The 14,217-nt window shown below is 41.5% G+C and overlaps 3 protein-coding genes across 4 annotated transcripts; all 3 read left to right on the top strand.

The window, feature by feature from the left end:
• Positions 1-369: 369 nt before the first annotated feature.
• LOC115037135 (NACHT, LRR and PYD domains-containing protein 12-like) lies at positions 370-7,278 on the top strand. Its single transcript, XM_029495635.1, has 10 exons — positions 370-892; positions 993-2,724; positions 2,881-3,054; positions 3,150-3,323; positions 3,423-3,596; positions 3,756-3,929; positions 4,075-4,245; positions 4,494-4,667; positions 5,027-5,073; positions 5,765-7,278. Exons 1-10 carry the CDS (start codon positions 619-621, stop codon positions 6,355-6,357), a joined length of 3,687 nt encoding a protein of 1,228 aa, XP_029351495.1. The 5' UTR covers positions 370-618; the 3' UTR covers positions 6,358-7,278.
• A 174-nt stretch (positions 7,279-7,452) lies between these two features.
• LOC115037138 (angiopoietin-4-like) lies at positions 7,453-10,533 on the top strand. 2 transcript variants are annotated; one of them, XM_029495639.1, is made up of 7 exons: positions 7,453-7,765; positions 7,890-7,976; positions 8,116-8,179; positions 8,317-8,402; positions 8,587-8,704; positions 9,016-9,201; positions 9,894-10,533. In XM_029495639.1, exons 1-7 carry the CDS (start codon positions 7,661-7,663, stop codon positions 10,190-10,192), a joined length of 945 nt encoding a protein of 314 aa, XP_029351499.1. In that variant the 5' UTR covers positions 7,453-7,660; the 3' UTR covers positions 10,193-10,533. The 2 variants fall into 2 exon arrangements, with proteins under 2 accessions (XP_029351499.1, XP_029351500.1); XM_029495640.1 differs by having other exon boundaries at positions 8,152-8,179; positions 9,894-10,530.
• A 590-nt stretch (positions 10,534-11,123) lies between these two features.
• LOC115037082 (angiopoietin-4-like) lies at positions 11,124-13,433 on the top strand. Its single transcript, XM_029495557.1, has 6 exons — positions 11,124-11,298; positions 11,430-11,463; positions 11,575-11,660; positions 11,819-11,936; positions 12,291-12,470; positions 13,046-13,433. The coding sequence occupies exons 1-6, from the start codon at positions 11,233-11,235 to the stop codon at positions 13,342-13,344; spliced, it is 783 nt and encodes a 260-aa protein (XP_029351417.1). The 5' UTR covers positions 11,124-11,232; the 3' UTR covers positions 13,345-13,433.
• Positions 13,434-14,217: the final 784 nt, after the last annotated feature.

Here is a 14,217-nt window from a genome sequence, read left to right as displayed (position 1 = left end):
ATGGAGCCCTTTATGATGGATTATTTGATTGTAGAGGATGCACCGTGCACCATCTGATACTGATTTCCTGTATGATCTGTTGTAACGCTGTTGACCGTAAACGAACCACCATATCCAGTGTAAACATTGTGCAACGGTTTACTACAATATTCCAGTTTATTAATACCTTAGTGAAGCAGAATTTCATACTTTTGTACATCGAAACAAGAACCAGTCTGGATGTGACACAGAATGAAACTGCGTATACTGTACAATGAACCACAGCTTCTCTTTCTACTCTTTTTGCTATTATATAAGCAGCCTCCATCAATGCCTTTATGTTCTTGACCGGACTTGCTCAACCTGATTCACTGCATTTGGAATGCAAACAGCTGTATTCACATAGGCACTGATAAGAGGAACAGGAGACATTAATTTACAGAAAATAGGGCTGCTTATTGTTTGAGCAATAGCATAGCAGTAAATCTTTAGTGAGCATGGTGATATGACGACAGCTACGCCAGCCCACATCAGCTCAGAACTGAAACTGTTCCTGCTCATTTAAACCCTTCATCAGGCAGTGGATTGACGCACAGCAACAGGATTTGGTGATCTCTTGAGCCAAATGGAGAGCAGATAATGGCGCGTGCTGTCTCACAGATACTTTTGGACACTTTCGAGGAGCTGGTCGATGAAGAATTGAAGACTTTCCAGTTTCGTCTTTACAATCATGACCTTGAAGGACTACCACATATTCCAAGATCTCATGTTCATGGGGTGGACAGGCTGACAACAGTGGGGTGTTTGGTGCAGACATATTGCTACGATGGTGCTGTTACTGTCACGGTGGATATATTGCGGAAGATGAATCTAATATTGCTTGCTGACACATTAAAGAAGAAATATGATAAAGGTAGAACAGGATTAAAGTAAAAATTGACTTTTTAGTCACTTTGTGAAATGCCACGGGCTGGTCACATAACATTTCCTTCATCTCTGTTTTTCTTTATCAGTTCAAAGCAATCAAAAACAAGCAATCGAAACAACAGAGAAAAAATCAGGAAGTGACCAGGAAGCAATCCGAGACAGGCTGAAATCCACACTGAGGAAAAAGTACCAAAATGTTTATCAGGGTAATGCAGAAGAGGGAGACAATGTCTACCTCAACAAAATCTTCACTGAACTACATGTGATTGAAGGAGCTTGGGGAGGCTTCAGCGATGAACCTGAGACAACTGAGGAGACCTCGATTAAAGCTAACAACATATTTAAACCCAAGCCTAACCAAGAGAAGCAAATCAGAACTGTGCTTACTCTGGGCATCCCTGGAGTGGGTAAAACTGTCTGTGCACAGAAATTTACCCTGAGCTGGGCAGAAGGAGAAGAAAATCAGGACATCACCTTCCTCTTCCCACTTCCTTTCCGAGAGCTGAATCCCAACATAGGTGAAAAAGAATGCAGTCTAATACAGCTGCTCCACCAGTTCTTCCCTGAGATGAAAACTCTCGAGACCCTGGGATCAGAATGCAAAGTTTTATTCATCTTTGACGGCCTTGACGAGACTCTCCTGCCTTTGAACTTCAGGCACAATAAGGTGTTGAGAGACGAGACAGAGCCAGCTTCATTGGACGTCCTGATCACAAACCTCATCACAGGAGATCTGCTGGGGAACGCTCTCGTCTGGATCACATCCAGGCCTGCAGCAGCCGACCGCATCCACAGAAGGCACATTGACCTATGGACAGAGGTCAAGGGGTTCACTAATGAACAGAAAGAAGAGTACTTTAAGAGGTGCTCATGTGACAGTCAACTTGCCGTTAGAATCATCAACAATGTAAAGTCATCAAGAAGCCTCAACATCATGTGCAAAATACCGGTTTTCTGCTGGATCATTTTAACCGTGATGAGGAAAATGCTGCATGACAACGTGACATCAGAAATGCCCAACACTCTGACAGAGATGTATGTGCATCTACTCCTCTGCCAGGCAGATAAGATGATAGAAAGGCACTACCCAATGGAGAATGACAATGTTGTTTTGAAGCTGGCAGAGCTGGCGTACCGTCAACTGGAGAAGGGCAAACTGATCTTTTACGAGGCTGACCTTAAAGAATGTGGTATTAATATTGAAGAGGCAACCATCTACTCAGGAGTTTGCACGGTATTTGTGAAGGAGGGAAGAAGGAGGCAAGAAGTTTTTAGTTTCGTACATTTGACTATTCAGGAGTTTCTGGCAGCTCTGCATGTCCATTACTCTTACGTGAATAAGACAAGTTGGTTCCGCAAGTCTCTCTTCAATTTACACAAAAGATCAATTGAAAAGGCATTGAAGAGTAATGATGGCCACTGGGACATCTTCCTTCGCTTCCTCCTGGGCCTGTCACTGAAGTCAAACCAGGAACTCCTGAGCAGAATACTGCATTTGCAAATAGAATGCGAGGATGATGTCGCGAAAACTGTCCAGTTCATCAAGGACAAGATCAAACAGGAGCCTGAGCCAAACCTCAACCTGTTCCACTGCCTCAGCGAGCTCAATGAAGAGTCTATGGTGCAGGAGATCCAGAATTTTGTTAGCTCTGGTGGCCTGACAGCCAAAAATTTGACTCCAGCTCAATGGTCTGCGCTTACATTTCAGCTGATAACATCAGAGGCAACAGAGAAGGAGTTTGACTTAAAGAGGTACATGAGATCAGAAGAAGGACTGAAGAAGCTGCTGACTGTCATTACTTCCTCCTCACGTGCTCTGTGAGTTTACCCACATGAGATTTGTTCCTCATGCATGTTGGTTTAAGTTGCTGTCTAAACTGTCAACAAATGTGATCCCTGCCCGTTATCTAGCCATTCTTTTTAAAAAGGCTCTAATTCCTTGATGAAGTCATTTTTTTTATATAACTTTTCCAGGCTAAATCACTGCAACCTCACAGAGAAATGCTGTGAAGATTTGGCATCAGGCTTGAGCTCGGCTTCCTGTCACATGGCAGAATTGGATTTAAGTGAAAACAGCCTGAAGGATTCTGGGGTTAAGCTGCTCTGTGTTGGTTTAGGAAGTCCTCACTGTAAACTGAGGAGCCTAAGGTCTGTAATACTAAAATGTATGAAAAACTTCCTACCTATTTATTGTTTTGCTTTGTTTTTTTTTTTTTTTTTAATTTCCTGTTTTCTTCCATTAGTTTACAGAAGTGCAAACTGAAAGGGGGCTGCTTTGAGGCACTGGGTGTTGCTCTTAGCACAGAGTCAAACCGACTCACAGAACTCGACCTGAGTTCTAACGACTTCTGGAAAGCAGGGGTAAAGGATCTCTGCGTGGGACTACGCAGTCATCACTGCAAACTGCAAATACTAAGGTCAGACCAATTTCTTGCTCACACACGTAAATGTCTTGTTTGATGGAATCCAGGAAAAAAATTAAGAAAGAAATCTTTGCTGTCACCGTGGATGTGCAGGTTGAATCAGTGCAGGCTCAAAGACAGCAGCTGTGAAGACTTGGCTTCCGTCATGAGCTCGGGAACATCTCACTTGAAAAATCTTGACCTGAGCAACAACAATATGAATGATTCTGGTTTATATATGCTCACTGCTGGACTAAGGAGTCCACACTGCAGATTGGAAACACTCGGGTAAGTGGAGGCTCTATATTGTGGAGCTTTGTGGTTAAGTGGTTCTTGGTCTGAAACACTTTGAGAAACAGTGATCTAAAATGAAATAAATAAGTGCAGCTCAGTTATATGCAGAAGTATGTGCGGTGAGTTCATTTGAAATTTCCCATCACCAATCAGACTGAGCTGCTGTGGCCTTACACAAAAATCCTATGAACACATTGGCGCAACTCTCAGCGTGGACTCCACCCACCTGAAAGGGCTGGACCTGAGCGGAAACAGCCTGCACGGTCCAGGCATACAGCTGCTGTGTGCTGGGCTGAGAAGTCCACACTGTAAACTGAAGATATTAAGGTGAGGGCACACAGGTTTGGGCGACTTATATATATGTGCCCACATGGACTTTTAGTTTGTGAAGTAATACTATAGTAAGAATGAGCACAACGCAACCATATAATTTTAGATTCAAACGATAAAGACGGGATTTTTTCACCTACAGGTTAAACGATGCTAATCTCCAGAAATGCTGTGCTGATTTGGCCTCAGTCCTGAGCTCTGACACGTCTCACCTGGAAGCTCTCGATCTAAGTGGGAATGACCTGCAAGACGCTGAGGTGGCGCTACTCTCTGCAGGCCTGGAAAGTCCACACTGTAAACTGGAGATATTAAGGTGACCTGGCATTATCCTAACACCTCATAACATAATCTTTACATCCTGAAATGCAAATAATGCAACTAGTTACCTTACAAAAAACAAAACAAACACCAAAAAAAAAACCCCAAACATTCACAGCAATGTAGCTGCACTAGAGGCAAACAAACAGTAAGGATTGTAAATTTAACATGGTCGTTTTAAATCATACAGAGCTCATTTTTACACAGCACAAAACGGTAAATTGTATTTTTGGATGAACACAGGTTGTCGTTCTGTGGAATCACTAAAGAAGGCTGCACTTATTTGGCTTCGGCACTGAGCTCCAATCCATCGTGCGTTCGGCAGCTGGACCTCAGCTATAACTTCCTGCAGATTTCTGGAGTCAACCTGATCTCCTGTCATCAGGATAATCCACTATGTGCATTAGAAATACTCAGGTAAAACACTGGCTTATCAAATCCCACCCTTAAGTGCCACCCAGTCACATAACTTCTGAAATATACAGAGTAAAAAATGTTATTACTACCCATATGTTTTATTAAGATGGAATTTCTTTATTATATGAAGCATATTTTGTGCTTCAAAGTTCACTTTAATGACTAAGTTCCCTTTATTTGGCTGTTTTAACTTTATCAGAGCAGAATTGAAAGGACAACAGAATAAGGAAGCAAATCAACACGGCCATATGCTTTACAGTGGATACAGTGAGCTTTTAAATGTGTAACGTGTATGATGTGCATAAGACCCCATTTCAGTGTGCCTGTTGGTGATGAGTGTGTCTCATATCTGTCTACAGTGTGGAGAAAAATGCAGAGTGCTACTTGAGATCAATGCTGAAAAAGTGTGAGTGAAAAGTAAAGTTTTACTGTGATTTATTTTCATTTCTAAATTCTATTATAACTTCTTGTTTTCAGTATTCTGTACCTTAGTCTACATACTAAACTTCTCCCATGACACTGATTAGTTGAAACTCCAACCAATTGAAATAGTTAAAACTGTGCAAGTGCCAACCTCTGTATCCTTCCCATCTTTACCATCTGTCTGTCCTGTTTCGTTCATGTTATCATTGTGGATTCACCGATATAGGATAGATATAGATGTATTCATTTAGTCATTTTTATTCTTGTTTCAATATCTAATCAAGTCCCTAAAAGAATGTTTCAACAGTCTGTAAACTCGATGTCCCTTAAAGGTTTGTTATGCTCTGAATGAGTTCTTCTATGTGCCACCTCAGATTGTGTTCAAATGTAAATGGGACACATGAATTGTATTTTCAGGCCCTTGTCTTTTCATTCTGACTTGTTGCTCTATGACATCTCCTGTAGTGAGCAGCATTGTGGCCAATTTAAAAAAGTGCTTTGTGATTTTCATGTACGCAATAAGAGTGTACTTTACCGAGAGTGGGGCAAAAGTGAGTTTATGGTTAATTTACCCTGAGGCCCTACTATTGGCTTAACATGGCTCTGGCCCTCATTATAATTTTGCACTGACAAAAGGAGAAACACTCAAAAAGCTATATGTGTGTCTTGTACAGATGCGTCTATGCTGAGGTTCAACGAAAACACAGCTGCCAAGTCTCTGTTCTTGCACGATGGCGGTAAACAGGTGACATGGGTCAGGGAGAGACAGCAGTACCCTGATCATCCCGACAGGTTTGAATGTGTCTCCCAGGTCCTCTGTCTCCAAGCCCTCACCCAACGCCACTACTGGGAGGTGGAGTGGCGGGGACACTGGGTGGATGTCGCTGTGGCGATGAGGGGGATCAGTCGAAGGGCGAGCTATCACCTCAGTGGATTTGGGAAAACAGACAAGTCCTGGAGTTTGTACTGTTCTGAGGACCACTATAGTGTTCACCACGACGGCGATGTTGAGGAGATAACGGCACCCCTGTGTCGCTCCCACAGGGTTGGAGTGTACCTGGACTGGCCCAGTGGTACTCTGTCCTTCTACAGTGTCTCCTCCCGGACGCTCAGTCACCTTTATACCTTCCACTGCACATTTACTGAGCCCCTGTACGCTGGGTTTGGGATGGAGGAAGATGACTGCTCGGTCATAATTTGCACGGAGCAGGAGACGCCACAACTCATTTCTGACTCAGCTGATGCTGGTACAGAAAGTTGTTGTTGAGTTGTAAGTGCAGATGATGTAGTGTTCCTCTACGGCAATGCTGAAGAGTGATACGTAATTAAAGGCAAGCTTTATCATCTTAAACAAGTTACAAGAAAAAGTATACGCACTCTCCCCTTCCTGACTTACACCTGGGATGCAGGGATATGCTGTTTCAGGGACATTAAGACGTCACAGTGAAGCTGAACTCTGACCTGTCATAATAGACTTACATCAATTCTTTTTCCTTTTAGACATTTAAATTGTTAAATGGATGTACCAATTTGTCAGTTAAGACCAAACCTTTGTTTTAAAGGTCTAAGTGACCTTTGACCATCAAATTCTAATATGTTACACTTTAAGCGATTGCTTTTGGATTTGTATCCAGCTTTGAGGACGTTCCTTTCAGTAGTCTTTAGATATCAAACTCTAATGTGTTTTGAGTTCTCTGTCTTCTTGAGCATTAATCTTTGAACAATCCAATCTAACAATTTCCTCGCTGAGAATAATTGTACCAAATTTGAAGAGGTTCCCTCAAAGTGTGATTGAGATCTTACAAGAATGAAACAGAACAACCTAACCTGCATAATGCTGCTGCCGCCTGACTGTGGCGGGCAAGTTGAGCATAAAAAGCATAAAAAGAAAATGGCTTTGCCGTCAGGCTCTTTAGCTTACTGATTGAAATTGATATTGTAAAAATTAAAAATTGAAGACACAATGAAAATATATTATAAGCATGGGCAACTGTCTTTCATTAAAATGTTCTCTCTGAAATGAAACCTTCATATGTAACTTTCAAATTGATCATTAATGTATCACAGGCTGACACACCTTCCAAATTCAATGCAACTGGTGGAAAAGGCAAAAATCATACAATATCAATGATATGGACACGGCGATGTACAATAATGCAGATTTGGTAAAAAAAAAAAAAAAAAAAAAGAGAGAGAGAACAAAAGTTAAAGCTTGCTGTATTTCTAAAATGAAAGGATCTGAAAGCTTATCCAACAGGTGCTGTTGAGTTGGGCAGGTACCGGTTTAACACAACCTAAATCCTGGAGCTTTTCCATGGTATCAGTCCTTGAGTAGTTCTTGTTTGATGAGCCTTGTGGTGTTGTTTTTCTTGAGAAGCCAGAAGGGCAGAGTCAGAGCTGGGAACTTAAACTGCTGGTCAAAATAAACAGTAGTGTTAAAAAGCTGCAGTTGGGAAGGTTGTGGGAAATACCTGAAAAAAGGCAAATGTTGCTTGAGGGAAATGTGGGAAGTTCATGGTAGTGTTGATGACTGGCTCTGTTGTTGGCACCTCCCTCACACTTAGCCTGACATGGCAGGAAATGACAGCATATATGGGAAACATGAAGGAGGGGCAGAAAAGCTGACACACCAGTGGTGGAATTTCAGCTGCAATACAAGGTTCACCAGACGCTGGGTAAGTGTTTGGAGGAAGAAATGGTTGACTTTAGTCTTGTGAAAGACTAAACATTTTATTTAACCATAAAATAATATGAAAATGTATTAAATATGTTTGATTGAGAATCAAATTTGACTCTTAGCTTGAAAATCCAGTGAAAATGAGGCGTCTTTTTGGATACTATGGACTCATCTTGGCTTTTCTCTTCAGTTGTGCAGGACAAACTGAGGTAAAAATACAACTACAACAACAAATATAAACAACTTCCTTCTCTTTGTTCTTTTAAAATATTTCAGACAAAACCACATTGGTCTTTTCTCAAACTTTGAAATATCTACCTTTATGTTTTGTATTTTCATTACATCAAGTCACACGTTAAACTGTTATATCTGTGGCGTTACCAGGGACAGCAGAAGGCAGCTCCTCCTCAAGGTATGGGGCCTTTTATTACTATCATACATTTTACATATTATATTGCATAGAATGTAACTCCTAATAATACAAACTGCAAGGTGGGATAGTCATACTGACTCCTGCTCATCCTTTTGTCATGTAAATCATGGGATCAGACTGCACACAGATCAAGATTCGCTCACCAGAGGCATCTAGTGGCGTTTATTTGATTCACCCTCCCACAGTCAGGAAGCCGTTCAAGGTAGCTAACACCTGTTGTGTACAAAGCAATTTGATCTTTAACAGTCAGAATGTTAAACCCTGCTGTATCTTAAGATTTTGGTTGGCGCATGGCACAGACATAACATTTATTGTGAGGTCGGTGTCAGATTACTCAAAACCTGTCAGCTGGTGTTCTTGATGTGTTTCCTGGACGTCCTGCTCAGGTGTACTGTGAGATGAGGGTAGATGGAGGATGGACAGTGCTTCAGAGACGCAGTGGACAACAAGTTTCCTTCAATAGGAACTGGAAAGGATATAAAAATGGGTTCGGAGGCCTGAAAAGTAAGTAACATAAAACACTGAAGTGTTTTATGAACTGTTTCATAGAAGGCCTGCACATGCACACGAACAGGCATTCATCTGTGTGTTAATGGTTGGGTGGCAGTGTGTTTATGTGTGTGGTTGTGACGGGAGGAGTCAAAGCAAGATGAGATCTTACAATACACACACAGTATTTCAATATGCACACTCAGAGAATTCCCAAAGTCCCAGAGAACAAAAATTTCCCCAGGGGATGCAGAAGGTTCAAACTTGAGAGACTTTCAATGAATAAATAAACAAATCCTTTCCCTGTGCTCTGCTGATTCCCACAGAGGACCACTGGCTCGGTCTAGCAAAGGCTTTCTCTCTGACCAAGGACAAGACCAAGAAGTGGGTCTTGAGGGTGGACTTGTGGGACTATGAAGGTGGCACTGCTTTTGCTGAATACCAGAACTTTAGACTGGGAAATGAGAAAGCAGCTTTCAAACTGAGTGTTGGAAAATATAGCGGGGATGCAGGTACTGAAACCTCTGTAACGTCTGCTCTTTAGCTTTTCTCACTCTTTCCATTTTCCTTTTCTACATAAAGTTTTAGTTTGATTTCTGTTTAGTTTGCACTGTCAATATGCTTTATTATTTGATGAAATGTCAATTAAAGTCACACTTCCAAATTCTTTCCAAATTTCCAAATTAATTGGAAATACTTGTCATTGTGAAAACAGTGAGGGAGAAGTAAATGTTTAGTTTACTTTTCGTGTACGCACTTATAAATTAAGCTAGTTCCCATAAATTTAGTTCCTTCTCTTTGAAAATCATTGCTCCCTCTGCCACAGTGGATGTTGTTTTTTATCTACTTCCACCCCATCTTTGTCAGCCTCAGCTTTTTTCTGGAGCAACATCCTCTATCTGATACCGATACAAACAGAAAAATAAGAACAGCCAGAGAATTTAAGTTTGTAGGAAGTGAGATTAATGTTCATGTTGAAATGTGACACAGCAGCTTCAAGTGTGACTTTTGCAATAAGACAACACCTCATTTTCATCTTATTATTTAAAAGTAGAACAACTATACCTTTGCTGACCTTAGTCTAGTCAGTGCTGAAATCTCTCTGTCTGGTCTGACCAAGGATCTATATTAATATTTGCAACTTAATTGTAATGCCCGCATCTGAACGATGAACTCCAGACGAAATCTTTCAATTTGTTTACAGGTGACGCCATCCGTGGTGCCTATCCAGGCATTGACCAGAACGGCTCTGGCTTCAGCACCATTGACCGTGACAATGACAACTGCTCCCCCTGCATCTTTGGTGACATCTTAGAGACCGAATGTGTCTCATCGTATGGTGGTGGTTGGTGGTACAGCAGCTGTGGGTCTGCTGGCCTCAATGGTGACTGGCATCCTGCTGGTGACAACATCGGCTGGGGATCTGGTGTTCACTGGAGGACCTGGAAAGGTCCTGCACCTTACTCAGCCAAGGCCAGCAGAATGATGATCAAGTCTGTGTGAGGAGGAGCCATGTTTAACTTCATGTTGACTTGTGGTCAAAAGAGGAATTCAACATCCATCTTTACAACTAAAGTGCTTTTTCATTTTTAGAGTGTTGTCCTGTATATTTCACAGTGGGGTGTTTCTGTCTTTAGGTACAGTAACTCGGTCACACTTGCAATAAGTCACAATTTTAACTTATTCAAACCTTTCTTCCAAAGAGATTTGAACTGTGTGCTTTCTCTCTTTTGGAAGGCGAGGGCATTGGAAGTAGGAAACTTTTGAAAAAAATGACTTCTATATACATAACATGTATATATATATATATATATATATATATATACATATATACATATATATATATATATATATATATATATATACACATATATATGTACAGAGAGAGTGAAAAATATCAATAAACAATAAAAGCCTTTATTGAACTGAGTCCTACCAGTGTTTTTACTGCTACCAACTCACTCGTTTGAACATCTGTAGCAGTACAGCTTTTCTCTCTAAGAGCAGACAAACAAGCACTGTTTTTTATTTGATATGTATTTCTTTGGGAATTTTTCTCAACATGGGTGAATCATGCTGAAATACATCATGGCTGAGGGTTAAAAAAAACAAAGGGTAGGCGTATCGCCTGTGGTGGTTTCCCATCACACATCTTTCATCAGGGTGAAGTGGTTCCAGCTGAGGAGGGCAGGTGGTTTATAAGGTCTCCTCCCTGCCTCAGGTAGATGTGTTTAACTTCTGCTTTAGGACGTTGTGTTTCATTGAGGCAGTTTGTAGTAATAGTAAAGACGAAAAGGTCTCACAACACCAGGTAAGTGTTTTGGAGAAAGAAATATCTGACTTTACATTGTATTTTATGCTTTAAACTTCTGGAAGTGAATGAAGGTTAAACCATCTTCTCTCTTCTGTGTTAGAACCTTTAACCTGGATTGCAAATTTAAAATGTTTAAGCATAATCCTTGTGCCTGCTTAAGTTCTACTAAGACTACATTTATTTCAAAAGCATATTAAAATGTTAACTTTCTAACTGAGAATCAGGTGAAATGGGTCCTGTTGGATACTGTGGCCTCATCTTGGCTTTTGTCTTCAGCTGCACAGGAGAGACTCAGGTAAGAATGAAACCAACAACCTTCTGTAATGTTGCCCTGTCTCAATTTATTAAAGACAAATACAAATGTATCTATTTTTCTAGATGTAATGAGTGGTGTGTATTAAAATATAATTTCTTTCATTTTGCCAGAAGGCACAGCAGATACCAAGTCATCAAGGTAATGGTCACTGACAGTACAATTCCATGTACATACAAACTGAGGAACATACAACAAGCGACCACATCTGGACTAGTTGTTCATTTGCGTTTTCTCTTGTCATGTTTGCTTCAACAGACTGCACGCAGATCAAGGCTGAGTCACCCCAATCATCCAGTGGAGCTTATACAATGTTCCCTGCTGGAGTCAAGAGTCCTTTCAGGGTATCGAACATGAAATATTGTGTACAAAGCAAACTGTAGTCATAACTGACAGTTTACAAAACTGATCTTGTCCATGTATGAAGGCTTCTGCTGTCACTTGCAGCTCAGCATGACTAAGCCAGCAGCTTTCTCACTGCAATGTTGGACTTCCTGTTCAGGTGTACTGTGAGATGAGAGCAGATGGAGGGTGGACGGTGCTTCAGAGGCGCACTGGACCAGAGCTTTCCTTCAGCAGGAGCTGGGCAGACTATAAGAATGGCTTTGGAGATGTGACGAGTAAGAAACCCCTGAGATGTAAACTGTCACTCTAGTTATCGAGCCTGTGGAAGTTTAAAAGTGGCTGGATTTTTCAGGCTAGCTGTAAAACCTTTATCCTAATAAATGACTGGGTGCACTAGAAAGCAACACATGGGGATAAAACCTGTGAATATTGGCAGACTGGCATTTGCGCCTGGTGGTGCAACATGTGAAGTGACCACTTCAGTTGACCCTGGTTTGCCCTCAAGAAATGTTTAAAAACCTGCAGACGGTGTGCCTTTTTGTGAAATGTCTTACTCTTTAGTCCATAGTTTCTTTAAATAGATGTCTCAACCAGGAAAAATCCTCAGTTGTCCTCTTTGCTTCCCACAGAGGACCACTGGCTCGGTCTGCAGAACATTTTCTCTCTGACCAAGACCAAGAAGTGGGTCTTGAGGGTGGACTTGTGGGACTATGAAGGTGGCACTGCTTTTGCTGAGTATCAAGACTTCAAACTGGGAAGTGAGGAAGAAAACTTCAAGTTGCATGTTGGGAAATACAGTGGAACTGCAGGTACAGAAGCTCTAACTGCTGAGCTTTAACTCTTGACTTTTCTAAAGACAAAGTAAGTTCAATCTCGTAGTGAAGTTGTGTAAATGCATCAACACCTCTACATATTGAAAGATGGTAGTACAAATCCTTATATCCCCTTGGTAAGATTTCCAATGAAGCACTTGTCCTGTCAAAGGGAGCTCCATCTGCTTTAAAAAAAAAACACAACAGCTTTTTTTTTTTTTTTTAAAAACAATCTTCCCTGGCTATAAATGGACAGGTAGACTGACAGTCTGTAGTGAGTTGAGCCTAATTAGAAACATTAATCCAAAGGGGAGGTTTTTTATTTCTAAGCACTTTACAGGCTCAATGAAAGCCAGAAGTGTTAATTTGTAGTTGCTTCAATCAACTTTTGACTTCAGTCAGTGAAAGCTGCTTCACTTTCACTTTTGGATTTCTGGTGACATTCTGAACAGAAGCTACACATTTAGCTCTACAGCTCAGATTGGACCATCATCCTGTTACTGAGCAACAGTTGTCCTCAAGGCAGCATCTGAATGATGAACTCCAGGCTAAATCTCCCTCTCTGTTTACAGGTGACGCCATCCGTGGCGCCCATCCAGGCATTGACCAGAACGGCTGCGGCTTCAGCACCCTTGATCGTGACAATGACAACTGCTCCCCCTGCATCTTTGGTGACATCTCTGTGAGGGAATGTGTCACATCATTCGGTGGTGGTTGGTGGTACAGCAGCTGTGGGTCTGCTGGCCTCAATGGTGACTGGCATCCTGCTGGTGACAACATCGGTTGGGCATCTGGTGTTCACTGGAGGACCTGGAAAGGTCCTGCACCTTACTCAGCCAAGGCCAGCAGAATAATGATCAAGTCTGTGTGAGGAGGAGCCATGTTTAACTTCACGTTGACTTCCTTGGAGAACAAATGAAATGTTTACATGCCTACGCAGTTAATGAAGACTGTGCAGCAGTGTTCAGGAAAGTGGTAATCCTTCATTCTGGAACATGTACAAATAAACTACATCCTGTCTGCAGAACCTGCTTGTCAAATGTGTTCATTCCCAGCAGAAATTCAAGTTATGGTCCCAACTAAAATTAGTCTGAGGAGGAATTTGACTTGCCAGCAGTCAGAGTGCCATACTCAAGATTCCATTGAATGTTATCTGTCAGTATGGATCAGGTGTAAATTGGAGAAATAGTTTAATTCTTGAGTTGCACATGATTCCTTACAAGGCTCATGTGTTGACTTTTATTTTTTTTTTGGCTATTGAGCTGAAGGTAGATGGCTTCTGCCAAATCAATCCCACAGAAAGACTTTGTCCTCCACATTTTTGAATCCCATTTATGGAGTCTGATTGCTGTGTTGCCTTCTGCTCAGTTCCTGGACTGGGGGTCTTTCTGTACAGAGTCTGCATGGGTTTACTTCCAGTACTCTGGTTTTCTCCCACCATCCCAAGATGTGCATGTTCAAGTTTTGTGGTGACTCTCCCAAAATGTGAGCTGGGATTGGCTCCAGCACCCCCTGTGACCTAGAAATGGTTAAGTGTCAGATGGACAGGTCTCAAATGTTCTTTCTTTCTGGCTATCTCAACCCTGTAAACAAATTGTTCATGCTTTAGATACTAAACTAACATGCCATGCTACCTTTTGTGGTCCCTTTGTACAACTGTTTGCAGCTGTGCTACACAATTGCAAAATGGGTTTTCTAACATTCAGTTAGGCTTGTAAAATGAACTTGGATTAGTATCCATACC

Source organism: Echeneis naucrates, chromosome 23 (assembly GCF_900963305.1).
Source record: "Echeneis naucrates chromosome 23, fEcheNa1.1, whole genome shotgun sequence".
Classification (NCBI taxonomy): Eukaryota; Metazoa; Chordata; class Actinopteri; order Carangiformes; family Echeneidae; genus Echeneis; species Echeneis naucrates.
Note: the sequence above shows the minus strand (reverse complement) of the source record. Positions and strands in the feature narration are given on the sequence as shown.

Bases quoted from the DNA above. Each gene is read 5' to 3' on its own strand.
- LOC115037135 (XM_029495635.1), top strand. From the start codon at position 619: ATGGCGCGTGCTGTCTCACAGATACTTTTGGACACTTTCGAGGAGCTG. The intron at 3,597-3,755 runs GTAAGTGGAGGC...ATCACCAATCAG, and splicing joins TGCAGATTGGAAACACTCGG to ACTGAGCTGCTGTGGCCTTA. The intron at 4,668-5,026 runs GTAAAACACTGG...ATCTGTCTACAG, and splicing joins TGTGCATTAGAAATACTCAG to TGTGGAGAAAAATGCAGAGT.
- LOC115037138 (XM_029495639.1), top strand. From the start codon at position 7,661: ATGGCAGGAAATGACAGCATATATGGGAAACATGAAGGAGGGGCAGAA. The intron at 8,180-8,316 runs GTATGGGGCCTT...TCATGGGATCAG, and splicing joins GAAGGCAGCTCCTCCTCAAG to ACTGCACACAGATCAAGATT. The intron at 9,202-9,893 runs GTACTGAAACCT...ATTTGTTTACAG, and splicing joins AAAATATAGCGGGGATGCAG to GTGACGCCATCCGTGGTGCC.
- LOC115037082 (XM_029495557.1), top strand. From the start codon at position 11,233: ATGGGTCCTGTTGGATACTGTGGCCTCATCTTGGCTTTTGTCTTCAGC. The intron at 11,299-11,429 runs GTAAGAATGAAA...TCATTTTGCCAG, and splicing joins GCTGCACAGGAGAGACTCAG to AAGGCACAGCAGATACCAAG. The intron at 11,464-11,574 runs GTCACTGACAGT...TTGCTTCAACAG, and splicing joins ACCAAGTCATCAAGGTAATG to ACTGCACGCAGATCAAGGCT.